Source organism: Seriola dumerili, unplaced genomic scaffold (assembly GCF_002260705.1).
Source record: "Seriola dumerili isolate Sdu_G_001 unplaced genomic scaffold, Sdu_1.0 BDQW01000025.1, whole genome shotgun sequence".
NCBI classification, from domain to species: domain Eukaryota; kingdom Metazoa; phylum Chordata; class Actinopteri; order Carangiformes; family Carangidae; genus Seriola; species Seriola dumerili.
Window position 1 is genome coordinate 19,294,877 of NW_019174280.1, and position 20,752 is coordinate 19,315,628.

The window sequence follows — 20,752 nt, forward strand, 5'->3', positions numbered from 1 at the left end:
AGGAGCAGGAGCAAGCTGATTGTTGTCCAGGAGTCCATGTTCAGGAGTCAGATGAAAGGCTTAGCTCTCTTAAGTGGCTTTTCAAAGTGGAAGGAGGTGGTACCTGTGAGGCATGAAATGTACTGATCTCTGACACTGACTCGTACCATGTGAGAAGAGCTGATTATCACTCACAGTGTGAGAGTGTGAGCTCACTGAGCTCCCTCATGTGCACTCGCTGTCTTTGTTCCTGCTCGTATTAAGGCACTCAGCTGCCCTCTGCACTGGTGCGTGTGCTCTAAACTATCTCTCTGTGCTGGTTGTAAGTGTGCTTGAAGTGCAGTAGCTGCAAAGTTTGTATTCATTTATATTTTCCATCTGTTTGATGTTGTTTTTTTTTTTGTTTTTTTTTCCTGCATGCTCCGTAATTAACAAAATGTTTATACTGTCTCAGTTTTAATCACTCTCATTCCCATTCAGTGCCAGACAGCAAATAAAGTAGTAAACTTTCACAGCTCAAAATACGCTCTGATCTCTCTTCTAATCCTGGGCTGAACAATTTATCAAAGTATTATTGAAATCAAAATATGACCCAGTACAATATCCAAATCACAGGAGCTGCAATGTTTTTTTTGTTTGACAAAGTTAAAATGTGTCACAACAAACCAGAAATGAAACATTATGGTGTTACAAAGACCTACACCTTGTATTCTTTGTCTTCAGACCTGTGCAAAAATCACATCATCTAGTTGGTTTATACTATTTCAATCAGGAGAGACGTCGTTCTGAGTGAGCGAATAAACTTTTATTGCCATGTGCAAAACCAGGGAGGAAAAGTGAAAGATGAAAGAGTCTTTGGCGATTGGACCCTCACCACACTTGAAAGGGGGTGAGGCTGTGTGAAGTATAGAAACCCCTTTTTAAAGTGTGACAGCGACAGCATGATTGGCTGGTTGAGATCTCGGTGAAATCTGATCATAAGATGTGCGTTGGGAGAGAGCGAGAGAGAATTGTAACCTTCCTGATTGAACTTGCACTTCGCTTGATTTAAGGAAAATTTAAGACCAGACTCTGTTTGGCTGCTTGTCTTTCACTTTTAACTTCCCCAAAGCCACAGAGTGGGAGAAATGTAGAGCCTGACAGCTGCTGTTACAGTTGCCAAGCTATGATTGGACATCATGCTGGTCGGGGAGGGACAAACAAATGCACTACAGGTGCATGTGCTTGATTATTCTCTGCTGTTACAAAAGCATGTGTTGCTAATTGGTTTTAACTAAGTGCATTTAACAGCCCACCATGATAGTAGAAAACCCAGGCAATTAGCCTCTGTTGGTGTACATTAAATTACTGTAATTGCATGCACATTCATTCCTTTGTGTTGGTGTAAATTCACTCACTGTAGCAACCCACTGACTTCAGATCTGCAGCATCCGCAGCCCACAGGTACAAACTCTGAAAGCTTCAGGCCTGGGTGGAAGAGGCCGTGTTAGTCATGACTACCTCAATGGGTTAATGGCGGTTGAAACAGTCATATAAATGAAGTGCTATTAGTTGTAGTCAGCTCAGTGTGGGTGTGTGTGTGTGTGTGTGTGTGTGTGTGTCTCTGTGAAGAAGGTGAGTGAGTAGGCATGCGGCTCCAATTCAATCCTGCTGTAACTGCAAATGGACAGATGGACCATCGGCAAGGCTAACAACCCAGATGACTCACTCGCTGAATAACTGACTCGCTCTCAGTCACATTCACCAGATTCCCCCGTGAGCCGGCGCCGTCACATGTGTTTCACTCGCGGCTCAGAAACCTGTTAACCTGTGAGCAGACTAGCGGAGGTTAGCTTCGAATGACCTGCAGCCGCTCTGAAATATGCATCATGTCTGTCATGTGATCCCCATGATGGCATGAATCACACACACAGGGGAGAGCTAATTATAGTGTCAGGGTTTTGCAACTGTCTGGTTACACCTTACAGAAACAGGGGTCACAGGTTTATTTCTAAGAGGCATGCAGTGCCATTGAAGCGACCTGTGATGTCATGAACTGCTGTTGCACAGGAGGAAGTAGTTATGGCTTTCATTATTTCAACAGTGCACTTTCCTTTCACTTCCTTTTTTCAGTCTGCAGCAGCAGCAGCAGCAGCAGCAGCGGTGTGTTTTCTAAAAGAGGCTGCTGAAAAGCTGAAACCACGGTAGAATATTAAAGCCGTCAGGATGCAGCTGGGTGGCAGCTCAATCGCCTTCAGACGCTCTCATGTTGTGTTTCACTGCACATCTGACATTCTTGGAATAGCTCTCCTTGAAAAGACCTCGGCTGCTACTTGAGGATGCAAACGGTGGTTTTCCTGCCGTCTCTTTTCTCTCTGTGCTGTCTGTAAACACCACACGCACGTGTTTCCTCTTTGTTTATTCAGCAGTGGCAGGAAACTTCAACAGGAGCATCGCGACCGCTGCTGGAGAGTAATGTGAAGTTAAAACAAACACAGATACAGAAATCTACCTCCAGACAAAACACACATGACAAGAATTAGAGCTCAGTAAATAAAGAAGAACACTTTTGGTACGACTGCAGCTGAAACTGAAACAGACATGAAACAAAAAGTACTCCTGAATGCCTCGGCTGCAGCAAATAACCGGGTAGAGCTCTGCACCAGGTGAGCGGCGGAGACTTCTGCGTCTGCTCGATTTTCATGAGCGCCAGGCTGCATGAACAAGTGGATTTTGTAAGCGCGCTGCTCTAAGTGTTTGTTGTTGTTGTCAGAAAGCAGTTCCTAATGCAGGTGTCACTGCTGATGCAGATCACTCCACCCCAGCTGCTGCCTGTTTAGACCGGCTCACCGCAGACAACGCCACATATACGCTAGTGTCTGTGGAGACGGATCAGAGCCCAATCCCTGTGTCATTAACTAAACAGGTCTGACCTGCCCCAGGCAATCTGCTTCCTCCACACACGATGTAATGTTTAACTGAAGTGTGTGTATTAAGTCAGCTGTACAGAGTTTTGTTTGTTACATAATTTAGATAAGGTAACTGTTTAATGAGGGTGTGTATTGTACAGTACTATAAATGCACACCTTGTACTGTAAGGCTATTTTTGCTTATACTACATTATACTCTCAGTTTGGTTATTAATACATATAACAGCAACAACATGCTCCATATAAGCCAGACTATAACCACAACATACAATAGCTACTTATAAATAAATAATGAGGAGGAATAGCATGTTGTTAGTCTTACAAAATAAACTGTATATGATGTTTAAACCAGTAAAAACAAGGATATAAACCAAGAGGACACAGAAGGAGCAAACTGCCCTTATTTTTTATTTTATTTAAATGTGTCAAACCCACAGAGTCACCATTAGTGTATTTAGTAATATTTTGTATTGAAAGTTTTATTCTTGACCTTAAAAGTAGACGATTTTCAACACAAGGTCCTTTTACTTGCTGTTCTGGAGCTTTTGATCATGTTACGGGGCCTTCTTCAGCAGGTGGAGTTCAAGAAGAGAACAGAAGTAGGTCAGGCAAAAAGTATTTAAATATCTATAATCTTAAAACCACTAGGCAAACTCTATCTGCTGAGGAAGATCATGTGTTACTATTGAAAGGTCCAGGAAACCTACTAAATGGGTCTTGTAGTGTAGCTTGTGCAGTCGGTGTAAATTTGAGGAACAGCAAAAGCTTTGAATATTTTTGTTTTTTAAACAAACACAGTTTATACCTTTTTTAAAAGAGGTAAAGAATAAAGTACAGATTTCATTTGACACACTAAAATAATCCCGTGATGTTTAAATGTAGTGATATTTGTTTTCCAAAAACTGCGTCTCTTGCATCAACAGACATGCTCAGCCAACTACACCTTTATCCCGTACATGGTGACGCCCCACAACAAGGTGTATTGCTGTGAGAGCAGCCTGATGAAGGGCCTGACCGAGCTGATGCAGCCCAGCTTCGAGATGCTGCTGGGACCCATCTGCATGCCCCTGCTGGACCGCTTCATCCAGCTTCTCAAAGTGTCGCAGGCCAACTCCCAGTAAGTACAGCGATGGGCGGACAATGGGTACATCCACTTCTTTCTGTATAATATTAATATTTTAAATCACGAAAAAAAATTAAAAGAATTTATTCCATTTTAATATGTGGTTTAACCAAACCAAATCACCTAATTCATCAAAAGTTAAGATGACAGCATCATTGCAACCCTGCTAAGCTAACATTAGTTTCAGTTAGCGGGAGTTTTAGCAGTTTTTTTTCCCGTTGTGATTGAATTTAGCTAGCTACTGCCTCATTTAGTGATGTGGGAAAACACACTTTATTGTTTGTTTGTGAAAATGTAAATGTTCAATCACTTTTCACAGAGGGGGAAAATTCAGCAAGTAAATTTAGTTTTAGCTTAAGCTAAGGCTAGCTGTATCTGTCCTGCTTTAGCTAGCTGTCTAGTTTTCTTTCACTCTGGAAGTTACATACTGGTTTGTGAGGAAATTATACATTCCTGTGGTTTATCAGTCTCTTATTGGTTAAAACAGATGCTAAAAATTCAGTCAGATCCCTGTCCTAACTCAGTTTTGACCAGAGAAGTAGTTGCTGCGTCTTGGCTTTGTAGGGCTGAATAGAGTTAACGGTTATTTCCCTACGATCACGAAAGTGTTAATGATCATCCTTGGTGCTGGAAATTGTTGAAGGAAACACTACTGACAACATAACAATAGTGATGACAAAGCAGTGGGATTTAGGATGAGGAAGCAGAAGAGAAAAACCTATTTAAAGCAATTTCTGCAAACAAGAACTTCCTCTCAAAGGAGTGTAACATGAGTGCTAATGACAGGGCACGTGTGAAATGCCCAAAAACTGCCCAGATTTCCTTGTTTGTAGTTTGAAGCAAAGGTTAAGCAGGGAAACAATGTTCAACTGGTTAATGTATTAAATGCAAACTAAGGTGAAGGCTGACAAATTAGGTACTTTACAGATGAGGATCTTCTTTAAGTTCCTGTAGAGGAAATTTGTTGCTTCTAGGTGTTTATGTTTGAGCAGCACTGTGACTGTTTTTCAGCACAGGTCTTTGTTTTACTGTCCCACTCTTCCTTTTTTTTTTTTTTACTTGCTGTAATTATTTTTATGTGGTACATCCCTCAACTTTGACTTGCGTGGTGATTTGCATTTAAAAAAAAAAAAAAAAAAAACATTTACACCGCCTCAGTTGCTGGGGTAATATTTTAGGCTTTCCTGCCAACAGGCAATGAAGCTGCCAGTTAGTTGAAGCTCAGCTCCAGGAATAGTGACTCAGGTTTTACAGGCAGAAAAAGAAAAAAGTGCACTTTGATGAAGCGTTTGTCTCCTGGAGACCAGCATCTATGAATCTCTGTGCTGTGTTCACCGGTTATAACCAGTGAACACAGCACACAGAGATTTAAGCTCAGCCATTGCTGGAATCTGACCTAAATGCATACTGTACATTGTGTGAAGGACTACTGTAATACCTATTTATAACCAACCAGCTACATATTAAATGCATTATGCCTCATGGCTCTGAGACCTGTGCTATGAACTGACAATGTGCTTTACTGTGTGGACTGTACTGCAATGGGCTGACATTGGCCTTTTAAATAAATCAGTGTATCCGTCGGTGTCAGTGTTGCCTCGTTCCAATGTCATGTAGGTTTAATTTCAAGCTAATTTAATTTTAGTCAGCAGACTCACATGGAACAGATTTATTATGGGAATAAGAGTTTGTATTGAGCATTTTTTTGAAATTTAGTCTTTAACCTTGTCACTCTCTTCAAGGTACACTAAATTCAGCAGAGAAGCGATTGGGGAGTGACAATAATCCGCAGAAGGCAATCATTTGTTCATGGATCTTTTAAAATTTTTTTACTTTAGTTCTGAATTTTGAAACAAGGTTATGAATCTGACTAAGAGTTTAGTGCTAGCTCTCAATAATCGACACTTTTATAAAAAATATCTGTGATATAGATTAATTTCATGCGGCACAAAATAAATGGATATTTCAATATCCAGCCCGGGTTGGAAGTGAGTCTCTTTATGTGTGATAAAGTTGAATCAGAACATTCACAACATTTTCCTGACTTTACTTGTACATGTATGTAATATTCTGTATGTAGACTTAATTTAAGACTTAAAGATTTCACCTGAGAACAATCGGAAGTTATGCAATTGTGTAACAGTGAAGTATCAGTAACAGTAAGAAAATGCAGGAAATTAAGTGAAACTCCAATCATGTTGGAATAGCACCTTAGGGAGATTCGTAGGTACCTAAAACAATTTGATTAGTCTGGTGTTAATTGGATTTTTTTATTGATGTTGTTTATCTTGAATAAATATCAGAGCATGCTAGCACAGAACATCTGCTTTTAGTCAAAGGAAGCATGTCATGACATGATAAGTTTAAATAAGAGAAGCCGCGGTAGCTTTTACGTAGACGTGTTGCTGTGTCATATACTTATAACCAATGTTTTTTGTCCTCCAGTCAGTATTTCCGTGAGACGATTCTGAACGAGATCCGGAAAGCTCGTGAGCTGTACACTGGCATGGAGCTGGCTGCCGAGCTCAGCCGAATCCAACAGAGGCTGGACAACGTGGAGTGCCTCTCAGTCGACATTGTCATCAACCTGCTGCTGACGTACAGGGACATCCAGGTACGGCTTCTCTCTGAACATCAACATGTTGCTGTCATTTGTCAAATTAGGCGTGCTCGCTTTGAGTAATTAACACAGGAGATCCTTGTGGAGACAGTTGTTAGTTGCTGGTTAGATGCATGTGACAATATTGGCTTGTTTTACCGAAAGGAGCGACCTTTTTGTACATCAGTTTCATGCAATTCAACATCTGCCTTTACCAGAAGCAGAAGAGTTTAACTCCATTCATACTGATCGTTGTTTCCCGCAAGAAACCATGTGTGGCGGCAGAGAAAACTTACTTATAGCACCTTTAATGTCTTTGACCAACAGCCGAAAAATTTGCAATAGTATAAAACTGGCACAAGGAGCAATCCTGGCACTGATGATGTCATAACCAGTCAAGTTGGGTGTTTTTACTTGAAAGATTTTTAATCAATTAATTATTTATCAAAATAGCTGGCAATTAATTTTCTGGCGACTGACTTATCGACTAATCATTCCAACTCTACGAAACACATGTCGGTGTCACAGAGGTCTTTATCAGGCTCTGTGAGGAAAATGACTTCAAAATCAAAAATCAATATTTCTACGTCCACAAAACTTCTCAGATGATTTCAGTCTGCAGAAAAAAAAAATGATCAAACCGAAACCATCTTACGACACCACATTTTACACCCTGTGACCATGACTCCTCAGAGAAGGACATGCAGAAACCTTCTGCAGAACATCCCAGCAAGTTTCCAGTATAAACTATGAGGGAATATTAGACATTCACTAATTACTGATGCCCTTCTTAAGTTCAAACACACTGTCAGATGATCCGGGCCTGCGTGCTGATGTGCCTCACCTTGGCAGATGAAGCTGCTGTATAAACTTGCTGTGCCACTTAGAGAGAGAGGTCACTGCCTCAGCATCAGTCTGCCGGTGTCATTTTCTCAAACCGGGGCTGCCGCAGACCGCCTGTAGAGAGCTCTAGGCAAAGCTTTTGGTTTGCTCGTCTTAAATCTGCCGCTCTCGCCGCTTTTTAGTCATCGCATAGTGATGGCACTCACAGTCCAGATCCTCCCACTCACCATAGGCAGCACTCAGACTCATAAATCATTCATTAGAACAACAAGCATTGAGGACTCGCTGAATTATTCAACGTGCTTTGGGTATAGTGACTATGTAGGCAAGTAGGAGCAGCAAAAATGTGATGAAGGGACGACTCAATTATTGAAGTGCTTTTGGTGTTAAGCAGACAGTTGATTCTCAGACAGAATGAATAAAAGGACATCACAAACGCTGCCTCTGGCCTCAGTGAAGCTCAGTACCTTGATGAGTTGGGGTTGCAGGTTTGGAGGTCACTGAGTGCAGAGGAACGTGGACAGCAGTCCCACAATGCAACAGGGGCTCATCACTGTGTTCCTTACTAGGATTATGAGTCCATCGTGAAGCTGGTGGAGACCCTGGAGAAGCTTCCGACCTTTGACCCCGTGGCCCATCCGCATGTGAAGTTCCACTACGCCTTTGCACTGAATCGGTGAGATGACGAGCACGACAACATCCAACCACACACACACACACACACACACACACATTCAGTTTAACACATTTACCAGGAGGTTTTCATTTGTGTGTCGTTGCTGCAATCAACTTTGATATGTGAATAATGTCGTTTTACCTGTTGACAATAGAGTTAAATAGGAGGCGCCCTGAAAGCATCTTAGCGACTGAATTCTCACTACTGTCTTCGCTGTATTCACCTCCTCATAGGTCACCTTTATGCTTTGACACAAGTCTGATTACTTTGCCTGTATCTTAGATATTTCTGAATATTTGGATTCATCTATTCATGTATTCATCATATTCCACATATGGTTTGAAATGAATTTAGTTCAAATGAATTCAGCTGCTATATTGATGTCTGAAGAAAATACTCCTTTCTGATTGCCTTATAGAACAAAGCAAAGATCGATTAATAGCATCCAAGTACATTAAACTGCAAGTAACCATAGCAACAATACTTATTGAGACTTAATGCTATGCTACCAAATAATGACTTTCACTGAAAGTGGCCTGAATATTAGATGAATTACACAGAAATGACAGATTACAAAAGAAGAGATGGAGTATGATTTGAACCTGGTTCTTCTTTGGTAATTGGCACATTGTATGGCGGGAGGGAAATGACGAACTCGTCTGGGGAAACTCACTCTCTGGCTTTAGCTTATCCCTCATGTCCATGTATCAGGACAACCTGCAGGCTAAAGTGTATAGGAAATGTACATATATAATGATAATTACTTTTATTATATATTTATTGTAGTAGTTCACTGTAGGGTTTTAGATACAAAGGTCCCTAACTCTATAAAACCAGGGACAGTGTGGTTTTATGGGAAACCAACAGGTATCTTTTTGGTCTTAGAGGCAGCATTTACCATCTGTTAGCAGCAGCAGTGGATCCTAAAATGTAGTTTTGAGTTTTAAGTGCTGCAATTTGAGTTTATCTGTTGGATCTGAAAGGCTTTTCTTTGAGCAACAGGAGTCTTTTTTTTTTATTAGTCGCATGTGTGCAGTTACAGATGTACAAAACAGGGAGGTTTTGACTGCCTGTTTCTCACCAGCTGCTCTTCTTGTAAACTTCCTGCGGTTTTCGAGGTGCCACTGCCTCAAACAGCAATAAAGCGTGCTGTTCTTTAATTTGGCAGCAACTGGAAAATGTTTCTGCAGGGTGCCAAGATGTCCGTGTGTTTGCTGGCACTGTCTGGCCCATTATCAGGGTGTGATATTGAGGTTTTTTCTAAGACATTCTGAGAGACAGATTCATGCGATAACTGTTGATGACAGCAGAGTCTCCTTCTGTCGTGAAGTTGAGGTGCTTTCCTCAGGTTTATAGCAAGACGTCATGAGTAGAGCCAAAGGCTGTAGGAGGTCTTTTATGTCAGCTTACCTTTTCAAGAAAGCAAGAGGAGTCTCTGTTACTACGACAACAGCTGTTGCATGTGATTGTTATGTGATGTGACTGTGGTTTCAGATGATTTTATGTTGCTCTTGTTTAGATAAAAATGTGGTTGACAAGGCAAAAGATTATTTGGACAGTGGTGGGAGAAGTAGATCTTATACTTACGTCAAAGTAGAAACAGCACAGTGTCAAAATTTTACTTGAATTTGAATTTATTAGTACAAATATTAGTTTCAAAATGTACTCAAAGTACCAGAAGAAAAAGTACTTGTTATACAGTGTGGCCTTAGTCCAGGGTTGTAGTGGTCTGTACAATAAAATAATAAAGCTGAAAAATGAGTGTGAAACTGAATGAAACCTTTATCTGAAGTGGAGTATATAAGTCATTACCTTGACGTTTCACTGTGTTCTGACTCTATGAACCTGACGATTATCAATATTCAGCCTTAATAAACACTTAATGATTGATCTGGAGTAGGTGCTCTGCTTCTAAATGAATCTGCCAGCTTGAAGTGAGTGTTTGACTAATTGGCTTCAGCCTCTCGTCCGCCGCAGGGCAGCGTCAGGCACGTGAGCGTTGAGCGCTGCTCGGATGTCTGACCGAGCGATGGAACAATCTCCTCCATCCAAAATACCCATCAACCCTCTGGAGGGAAGAAAGAGAGAGAAATAGAGAGATGCGTAGAGGAGAGAGCAGGTCATGTCTCCCTGAGCGCTCTTCCCTCTGGACGGTTTCCATGGTAATAGCTGGCAGCTCATATGTTTTATTTAACCTTCACGCCCCGGAGAGAAGCCACTTAATGTCAGTCAGCATTATTTTTTTCTATGACCATCACACATTGTGCCCATGTGAGACGCAACTTGACAGAAAACACCACTCGTTTCTTTCTAAAAGTCTGTGTCCTGACACATTCAGTAACTGAAGATCTCGGCCTGATTTGAAATTTCATACCTCGAAACAGAGTCGACACTGTGCCGCATAAATTACAATGATAATGAGGAAACAGATTTTTCCTGAAGCTTTCAGTGACCTTTGTTGATATTAATCCCCCATATGTTATGTAATGACAAATGTGTTGATGAAATGTGAGAATCAGCTTCATTAACGGTCTCTTTGTCCCTACTGATGAATAGATCGTGGTAATTAATGATTAATATATAATGGGCATAAATGAGGGCACTTCATGCAGCTCAAGTGGCTCTTTGACTTCATCTCATCGCTGTGGTTCTAATGCACTGCAAGTCAAGAGATAACTTGTGAATTTAAATAGTGCTGTTGTAATGTCTGCTTTGACTATATTCAACTTTCTGTAGTTGTCACTATCAAGAGCTGTTGCTGTGTTCACTTGATATTGTGTAAATCATAATTACAAGCAGCCGAGTAGGGGGGGGGGGGCAAAAAAAATTGTTCACATCAGCCAAACTTGTAATTCTGAAGAGGAGATTTTGGAAAATTTCTGACAGTGATGACATTTGCCACAGTTTGTCAAGAGACTGTTTGAAGAAGAGCTGCGAACGCAACAATAAGGGGCGCAAGGGTCGTTTCTGAGAACGACTGATGCAGGAAACACTTCAGAGTAACGCTGCAGAGAAGCTTCTGAATCTGCCCAAACAATCAAACAGAAACACACATTAAACCAACCTGTTTTTTTTTTCCAATTAAGTGATAGTTTCAACATCTTTATCTCCCCAAGTCAACGCAGCTTTGGTTCCTAGTTGCATCAGGTGGCACGTCTTAGTTTGCCATGATGACTCCCCGTGGATTGATGATGTGATCCTAAAACGTGCATCTTTATCTCATATAACAACATTTTTAAACTGATGATATTTCCTGTCTAGTGTTCAGTCACGTCTGACCTTTTTGTCCTCAAGCATCGTCACGTGTCCGGACTGGATTCTGTGCCATTTGCTTGGTTGAATACATGATCACGTGTCATGCAAACCTCTCAGTCTAACATATTACAAGTCAACAGCAGCACATGTCACCGCCCCCCCCAGAATGACCATGAAGTTGAAATTGAACATTATAGCCTTCATTCAGTCAGGGGTTATTCTATCAGATGTAGTTAAATGTTCCCTAATAAACTGATGACTGAGATTATAACTAATTACACGTGTGAGTCACTGACAGTCAATTAACCTTTGATAGATTTGTCAAGATGTCATCTGCCCAGCTGAACATTACTTCTGTTTGCTTCTGGTTTTTTTTTTTTTGAACGCAGCAGAAGCATTAAACTCGTCTTCCCTGGACTCTGAGAGATCACAGCAGGAAATCGAAAAAAGCTTTCATGAAGAGGCATTTGCGTAATTTAACTAATTAAGGCCTCAAGAGGTTGCAGTTCATTTCCTGACGCGAGAGTCTTTCTCTCTTTTGTTATTTTTGAATGGGTTACCTATTATAGAGCCTCAATTATTCCCTCTCAGGTTTGTTATAACAGAACCGTCTGTACCTGAATGATGCACAGTTGGATCTCGCTAAACAAAGGTGGCGCTTTTTTTTAAATGAACCCAGTAACCTCAGTAATTCAAGTCAGGCTCCTAATGGAGTCCTGTGTGCCAGATATCATGTTCCAACACAATAGCTGTGCATCAGTTCCCTAGCTACACACAGCAAACAACCGCTGTGATTATTTCATTACGCAATAATATACAAGATCTTGTGCAGATTTTTTCATCATTATCCATTCGCTCCACACTATATACGTTTCATCATGTTGTACAAATTGTATTCTTTATGCTATCATGAAGAATACTAATATTTTGTGTGTGTTTTGTTTTGTAATAATGTTTTTTGCCAACAACATTAACACTTACAGACAGTTTTATCAATGAAAAGCAGCTTCTCCTGATGTTACACATTAAAGTTTGTTTGCAGTACTACAGAGTAATACTGCCTCTGTGAAAACACGGTCTCCAGCAGCTCAGGGCTACATTAGCCACTAACACAACTGACTCTCCAACTGAACTGTCGGCGGTGGAGTTGCATTGTGGGTAATGTAGGCAGCAGGTTTTGACAAGCTAGGAGAATGCGTGGAATGTGCTCCATCGACTCTGATCCACCTTCGGGAACCAGGGCTGGAGAGTTCTTTAATGCATAAGACCAAACCCAGCTCTCGACCGCAAGCAAACCTCTGACAAAGATGTGCATAAAGTGCTTGGGATTAGCATAAGTTTACTGTTTTATAACTCCCATTGTTGTTAAATAAGAGAGGGCGTGCCACCTGTTACATATTACATGAGCTGGAATCACATGGAAACTCCAGTAGAAACTCCAAAAATAGAAAACCACAGAGTGTTTACATGACAAATGTTAATCTGTGAAATGGACCGTGAAAGATTTAAACCATCCGTTTCAAATTTGATTCATTTTCTGTCTGAATGAGCCAATTCTTGTATTTTTATGAGCCATTTTTGTTCTCATTCATATCTTTTATCCTGATGAATTCTGTTGAATTTCAGTAAAAAATGCAGCTAATTTCACCTTTAGAAAATTGAGAGTACTCAAGATAAAAAGCCAAAAACCTGACACCTAAGTGAAGGTAAACCTCCAAAAACACACTTCTACATTTCCCATAATGCAACTTAATATTGTCTTAGCATCCCCAGAAGATCAAACAGCTATTTCCACAGTCCGAGTTGTTCTTCCCATGAATAATAAATTGACTCTGGCTTATGCAATTTTGTGCAGTGACCCTTTAAGATTAGGATGGTACATTGTTATAATGAATAAGTGTTAATAGTCACAAATACACAGGTCTCCACTGACACATGCCTGGATAGATGTGATTAGTTTATTCTTCACTGCTGCTGCAGGAACAATTTCTCACTCAAGTTCAAAAATGTCAGATCTGTAATTTACTTTGCGTGCTGTGTGTGTGTGTGTGTCTCTGTGTGTGTGTGTGTGAGCGCAGGAGGAACCTGCCAGGTGACAGACAGAAAGCCCTGGACATCATGCTGCCCCTGGTGCAGGACGAGGAGCAGGTAGCCTCGGACATCTACTGCCTGGTGGGGCGGATCTACAAGGACATGTTCCTGGAGTCTCACTTCACTGACACACAGAGCAGAGACAACGGCACACTCTGGTGAGAGAGCTGCAGGGCAGGATGTCTGTGTGTGTGTGTGTGTGTGTCTGTGTGTGTGTGTGTGTGACATTTCCATTCGGGCAACCAGTTGGCTCCTTCAGACTTTTAGTCACATGTAAATATTGTTAGAAGAAATGTTTTCGAAAAGGCGAGATGCACGATGGCTTTAAGCTGACTCACTGGATCGTGGCAGCACAGTATTAAGAGTTTACCATGAATGGTGCTGTGAGTGAATGAATGAAGGACATTCTGAATAGCTGTTATCAACGAGGTAAAACTCTTTGTTGGTGAGGAGAATTGCAAGTGTCATTCAAGCAGAGGCCTGCCACAAGTCCACACAAATAGCAGCGTGTTACAGCAGTGACATGTAAAAACGCATCATACCGTCGTTTCTCACAGCTTTTATCACATGTGCCAGAAGCATGAAGAGGATCCCGGCTCTGTCAGCTAGGAACAAACGTGAACACTCACAATACCAAAGATGACTGAGGGATTTAAATGACAATATGGTGCGAAATATAAACGGCATCAGTTCATCCTGTTCTCAGCAGTAACAGGCTGCTGGTGGGAAGAGGAAGCAGTGATACGGTGATATTTCTGGGTCTGTCAATCAAGCCGCATTTGAATGACACTGTAAATGTAAATATAAGTATTGGTGCAACTATTTCCTCCTTTAATACCATTAATCTCTTTAATCTTAAAGTGAAATTGAATGTGAGAAACAATTTTCTCTCTAATGCACCGATCATGTAAAGACAGTAACACGGACACAAAAGGAAAAAGGAAAGAAAGTAGTCCCCTCAGAGATGAACATAGGCGTACAGTGTGTTGTGTGTATAGATGATGATCATTACAGTGTGTGTTTCAGTAGGCCTGAACTTCTCTATTAAAGATGCTGCATCACTTCCCTCAACCACCAGACCACAATGTTGTTGTGTTTTTCAGATCAATAGAGTTAACCTACTTTCTAGTGGCGTTACAAACTTTGTAACCTCACCTCTCCTTTGTATTCTCAATAGACTGATTTTGAGAGACTAAGTAGCTAAAATAAAGTAAATGAATGGCCGAACATATTTCCTTTTTACTTCAGTCTTACCTTCCTCATGAGGAAACTTCTCACAGGATATTATGTCATGCCTCGAGATGTTGCAGCATCTGTGCTTCGATAAAACCTCTATAAATAATTAGATGCCAGAATATTGTTTATTTAGACCAAGACCAGAACAAGTGTGAGAGGAGAGGTCGTCTGCTCATATCAGTCTGATATAGAATCAATGTCCAGTTGAAATTTGGCTAAATTAGACTCAGATCAATATAGACTGAGTATCTTTAATTGCAGGAATGTCTGTTGTCTGCATCCCTTAAGGTGCTAATGGCATCTTTTTGGATGGTGATTTTTTTAAGTTCAGTCTGCCTCTAAATCCCGCCGAGACCTTTGGGATGTTGAGCTGGATGTTCACATCACGAACGAGCCGCGGGAAAAACCTGCAGGATCTGTTTGATGCTAATGGGTCGGCACAGAGCGAGGGTGCGCGGTGAGGGTTTCCAGCACGTTGCTGAATCTTGAATCCAGGGAATTCAGTCTTGCTTTGGTCCTAGCCTGTGCGCCACCTCCTCATATGTATGCTTGAGATGTGAGCACAGAGAGGCCAACAGTAGCTGACAGAAGTTGACTTAATAATAACTCAAGGCTGCTGATTGCCTGCTTCTGGAAATTGCTTTTAAGATCTCATATCTTTGTTGATTGAATATGCCACTTAGATAATCGAGCTCCCATCTGGCTGTTATTTTCAGCTCCGTGTCACAACTTGGCAGAAGCCCCTAATAACATTCACACCCCTTCCCTCAGCAGAACAGATTGCTCATTAAATAAATGAAATTTCTTGTTTTGCGAGGGCACCCACAGTTGCTGTTTGCTGTTCTGTGGCTCCGACTCAATATGGCTGTAATTGTTTTTGTTTTGTTTTTTTTTCTAACTTGACGTGTCGGGGGAGGCCCCGTCTTGGGGGGATGCTTGGGATTCGGAGTGACGCATTTCTTGAAAGAACCTTGTTTATTGGAGTCATTTATTTTTCTTCCACTTCCTCTCAGGTTTAAAAAAGGGTTTGAGTCAGAGCCAACACTACACTCTGGTATCAACTATGCCGTTCTGCTCCTGGCAGCCGGACACCAGTTTGACACGTCTTTCGAGCTTCGCAAAGTGGGTGAGTGGACGCTAGACTGGATATTTATGTGTCTCTGATCTAAATATGTTGCTTTTCATTGTAGCGCATGCTGAGATTTCAACTAGTTTACAAAAGGGGGAGCTCGTATCGAATGATTTGCCTCTATACACTGAAATCAGGTTAAAGCTGCACTGACCAATATTTATAAGAATACTGGGTATAATTTGAGAGATGTCGCTGATGGTGACAAAGCCAAAGGAATTTATAATCTAACTCTGCCCTAAATTTACCAGGGCTTTTTGCATCTTTCAGCTCATTGCTTTGGTTCTTACAAGCTGCAACCCCCCCCCCCGTTTGCAACTGTTTCCGTTATGTTCGCCGGCTAGCCACCAACTGTGTCTGTGTGCTGTCACTGAAAACAACCGCCTGCTGCAGCCAAATGCAGAGCTATGAAGCAAGTACATGAAAGAATGAACCAAAACAATGAAGTTAGTGGCTGGAAAACTAAAGCAATGAGCTGAAGAAAGTTTTTAAAGCTCCTCATTCTTGCTGCAGAGTGGGGCAAGTCTCTGTGTTGTCACTACAAGCGTCCCCTGTCACGTTAGACATAGCTGTTTGATCCATTGTATTGTGAAAATATCAGTTATTGCTGCTTTAAAGAAAGACAAATCAGTTAATATATGGTAACAATTTCTCCTGTTTTGCAAGCAAGCATGCCGTTAAGCCTTTGTTCCCTGAAATCCGAGGCTCAGAGGAGCTCAGGAATGTGGGAAACATAGCAAGCAGTCCTGGGAATCAGCCTGCAGCTCCCTAAATTAGCCCAACCCTCTGTCCCTCGAGCTCCTGCTTACCCCTACACTCATCCCAACAACCCCCACCTGCCCCTGCAAATGATTGGTTTCTGCAGCAGGCTGTGTAGGACATGTAGCGGCAGCTTCGCTTAGCACAACCCAAGAATATTATGACAACATCTCTTACTAAATACGATGACAAATTTCAAAGCTAAAGCTCCATACTGCGTGTTGTGGCATATCCAAGTAGAGGATGGGCTTCCTAGCTACAGTCTCTCCTCCACTATTTTATCTGCGTAAAATCTCAACTGGTGATGGTCCCAGGGGAAACACAATAAAATAATTATCTTCCTTTATAGATATAATTTCATATATGTCATCTTGTTTTCCAGGAGTGAAGCTAAGCAGCCTGCTGGGTAAAAAAGGCAGCCTAGACAAGCTGCAGAGCTACTGGGATGTGGGCTTCTTCCTGGGCGCCAGCATCCTGGCCTGCGACAACACCAGGGTCATCCGGGCCTCGGAGAAACTCTTCAAACTCAAAGCCCCCATCTGGTGAGCAAACAGTTAAGCCGGTTGTCAGCTTAGCTTGCCGAAAAACACATTTCAGACCACATCCATCACCAACTGTGCCTCTGTCATTGTGATCTGAAGGGTGCTCGGCTTTCTCTTGAAACCACAGTGGCCATCTGTGGCCATTGTGCAAGCATTTGGTGTTTTTTCTCGTGGAGAACACAAAATACCACTTTGCTCATTTGAACAGCACCCTTCCTTTTCCAGGGATTTGGTGGCTGTAACAGTCTGGTGTTGTGAAGAGTTTTAACACGTGTTACAATGCAATTAATTTGCTCTATGGAGAGAACGGAGAGGAAATGCTTTTCTGCAACAGGAAAGACAACTAGAAAGAGTTTCACATTTAAATTGTTGCAAACGACATGTAGTGGACATTTACCTTCAGCTCTAATGACGCCAACAAAGTACTACCATGAGACCATGGGCAAAAGCTTTTCTTAAAGGTCCATACTTGACACTTCTCCGGTGTTTTATTTGAAGTGTTGATCCATAAGAAGATATATTTGTGGTTTAAAGAACCAAAAAAACATCTCAATGTAGTTTTACATCTCCTCTCCCAGGCTTCTCCCTGAGACTCTCCTCTGATTGGCTGACTGTTTTCTGAGTGAAAATGAGTGAAAATCCTCCAAGGTTGGATGGTGGGTCCAGGTGGGCGGGGCTTGGGACATGGCTGAGAGTGGTGACTGCTTTGTTGTGACATCACAAAGTTACAGGAAGTCCTAACGGCTGGTTTTAAGGCTCAGTTTCTGAATACAGGCTGTGTGCATTTCTCTGTGGACTGAGGCTTTGATACTTTCACAATATTAATATAGAACCTAGACCTGATCTATAATGAGAAAAGACATGGACATTTACCTTTTATATAAAATGACAACTTGCAACTGCAAATAAATTGTTTAAGTTTTCTAAACACTTTAACCTATAAGTGATGAATTATTAATGTGTGTTAATTGTAAAATAGGCCCAAACGTATTCTTTGATTTAACATATGATGAACATGAAAATAGCTTCTCTAATCAATGATACTCTCACATAATCCTTTCATAGCTAAAATTGTCTCAAAGACGTAGTTTCAGAGGCTGAGCCAGATCTGAGGAGGACAGTAAACTGTCTGCAGCTTCTTTTTTTTTCCTGCAGTGCATAAAGACCCTGCTGTTCTTTGTTTGTGTTAATGCTGTGAAAACTCTTTAAGTTTCCATTAATGTCATAGAGACAAACGTTACTCATTCTGGAAACACAATCATATGGCGTTGTTTGTTTTAGTGATTGTCTTGATCTTTTTTCAAAGGTTTAAAACAGGATAATAGATACACAAATTATCTGCCAGTTTGTTTGCATCATTGGAGATGAGATTTTCCTGGCGAGAAATAGGACGCATGTTACGTCTGGTAAAAAATCAAGATTTGGCTTCTTTTCAGCCTTTTTGTGTGTCTGGCTGGTTTCAGGTATCTGCGCTCGCTTGTGGAGACCATCTTGATATATCAGCACTTCAAAAAGCCTGGTATGGAGCAGCCGGCCCCCAAACAGGAGCTGGTGGATTTCTGGATGGACTTTCTGGTGGAGGCAACCAAGAAGGATGTCTCCTCTGTCCGATTTCCTGTAAGTGACACCAGCCAAGGAACCGGGGGCGAAACAGTGGCTGAGAATTACAGGGCAGATCTCGGGTTACTATGCGTGGAGACCAAAAAAAAAAAAAAGAAATAGCTCCTACGTGCTCAGCAAACATTAACTGGTTAAACAGATATAAACATAAACATCTCTTCTCTAGGTGCTGATACTGGAGCCCACCAAAGTGTACCAGCCTTCATATTTGTCCATAAACAAAGACGTGGACGACAACACGGTGTCTATCTGGCATGTTGCTCCTGATGACAAGGTGGGTGTCCCTCTGCAGTAAAAGCACATCGTTTACAGCATGTTGTCCATCAGCTGACCTGGTCTAAGATGAAAGGTTGTGTAAAACATTGATCACATGCAGCAGCTAGGAAGACATCCATCTGTTTGTCTTTTCAAAATACCCACCCCACCTGTCTGGATCAGTGTCGTTCTGCTTGATATGCAGTCAGCAGCAGTATTACACTGTCAGCAGAAATAGTGCAAGTGGAAATGGTGAAAGATTGGTGAAAACATGACAGTATGGATGCTAAAATATTTAATTCCTTTTAGTATACTCTGCATATAAAGATAATGATACCTGTGGTAGAATGTAAGCCTAAAATATTTAGAGCTGTAACGTTAATGTTAAATAATGATTAAGGACGTGCAGTTAAGTCTCGAGATTTTGTGTAAGTTGTTGGTAAAATATACTTGAAACATTGTTTGTGTATTTTGAAGCAAGGACTGCTCACATCTTATAAGGAGGTGAAGGTGGTGGGGGATTGAAGACTATACAAGGCAAAAAAATATCCACCATAAAATCCTACATTGTGCAAAATCATACACCACAATCATAGTTTTTTTTTTTTACCAGTTTGATGCTGAAGGTAACCACAGCAACAACACACATTATCTAAACTAATTCATGATTAAACTAAAGATACTCATCATATTTACCAGCAATGGATGATGATGATGATGATGATGATGATGATGATGATGATGATGATGATGATTTCCAGATTTCCTGTTTGGTTATCTTTGGTTAGATTCTGTGATGTGATAACAGCCTCTTGTTTCCTGTCATGTTCTTTGCATCTGCCCTATTGATTATTATCTCATATTGTAGCAGATGATTGCTCACCTGCAGTGCAGGACATAAATAAAAGTGTTTGCTCACCAGAAACTGATCCCAGTAAAACTGCAACATCAGCAACACTGACTTCAGATTTCACACTTAATTCATGTGCTGGAATGAATATAACAAAAACCCACTAATGTCTTTTTAGTTTATGGAAGGTCAGTCAGCATGTTTTGGTTTATGGTACTGCTCTGATGCTCCTATCTGTCTGCTGTTGTCAGTCAGCAGAGCGTATTACACAGCAGGCACATTGATTTAACGTCTCCCAGAAGCTGTAATGATGTTATTTGTTTCGATCTGTCCTGCAGCACAAAGGGATTCATGAGTGGAACTTCAGCGCTACATCAGTACGAGGTGTCAGGTCAGTGTCTGCTGCTTTTTAATGGCACACTCGTATTACGCCTGAGTGATGTGACGGTGACCTCACACCTGCCTCCATGAGGGTGATTGGTTTTGATTTGTCGTAGGAGATGGCGGGTTGGAAGGAAATCAGATTGAATTTGATTTGAATGCTTATTTAGAGGCCTGAAGAGGTGAGAATATCCACTGTTTCAAGTGGACAAACAAAGAAAAGCTAGAAATAAATAAACAGAACTTTGTGAAACCGGAGTAAAGAAATGTTCGAAATCATTTCTGCCATCAAGATGAATGTCACACCTCTTTTAAACCTCATCTCATCAGCCATGTTTATAGCCAGTTTTGAACTCTTATTACTCTCAGATTGCAGTTCTGTGAGTGTCACTGCTTAATGAATAGTCATTAATATTGAATTTATAGTAGCATGCATCAGTTGCATGCTAATGTGCAACAATAGCACCGGTGCATATAGAGCAAACCCGAAAAAAGCTTAATTAAA

The 20,752-nt window shown here is 41.2% G+C and overlaps 1 protein-coding gene across 1 annotated transcript in view; it reads left to right on the forward strand.

Moving 5' to 3' along the window:
• Positions 1 to 20,752, forward strand: part of map3k5 (mitogen-activated protein kinase kinase kinase 5) — a 64,847-nt gene that overhangs the window by 22,278 nt on the left and 21,817 nt on the right. Inside the window, exons 4-12 of the mRNA XM_022766415.1 lie at positions 3,812 to 4,005; positions 6,457 to 6,625; positions 8,023 to 8,129; positions 13,463 to 13,633; positions 15,725 to 15,837; positions 16,982 to 17,141; positions 18,605 to 18,758; positions 18,928 to 19,035; positions 20,205 to 20,257. Coding sequence (XP_022622136.1) covers positions 3,812 to 4,005; positions 6,457 to 6,625; positions 8,023 to 8,129; positions 13,463 to 13,633; positions 15,725 to 15,837; positions 16,982 to 17,141; positions 18,605 to 18,758; positions 18,928 to 19,035; positions 20,205 to 20,257 — 1,229 coding nt within the window. The remainder of the gene's footprint in view (positions 1 to 3,811; positions 4,006 to 6,456; positions 6,626 to 8,022; positions 8,130 to 13,462; positions 13,634 to 15,724; positions 15,838 to 16,981; positions 17,142 to 18,604; positions 18,759 to 18,927; positions 19,036 to 20,204; positions 20,258 to 20,752) is intronic.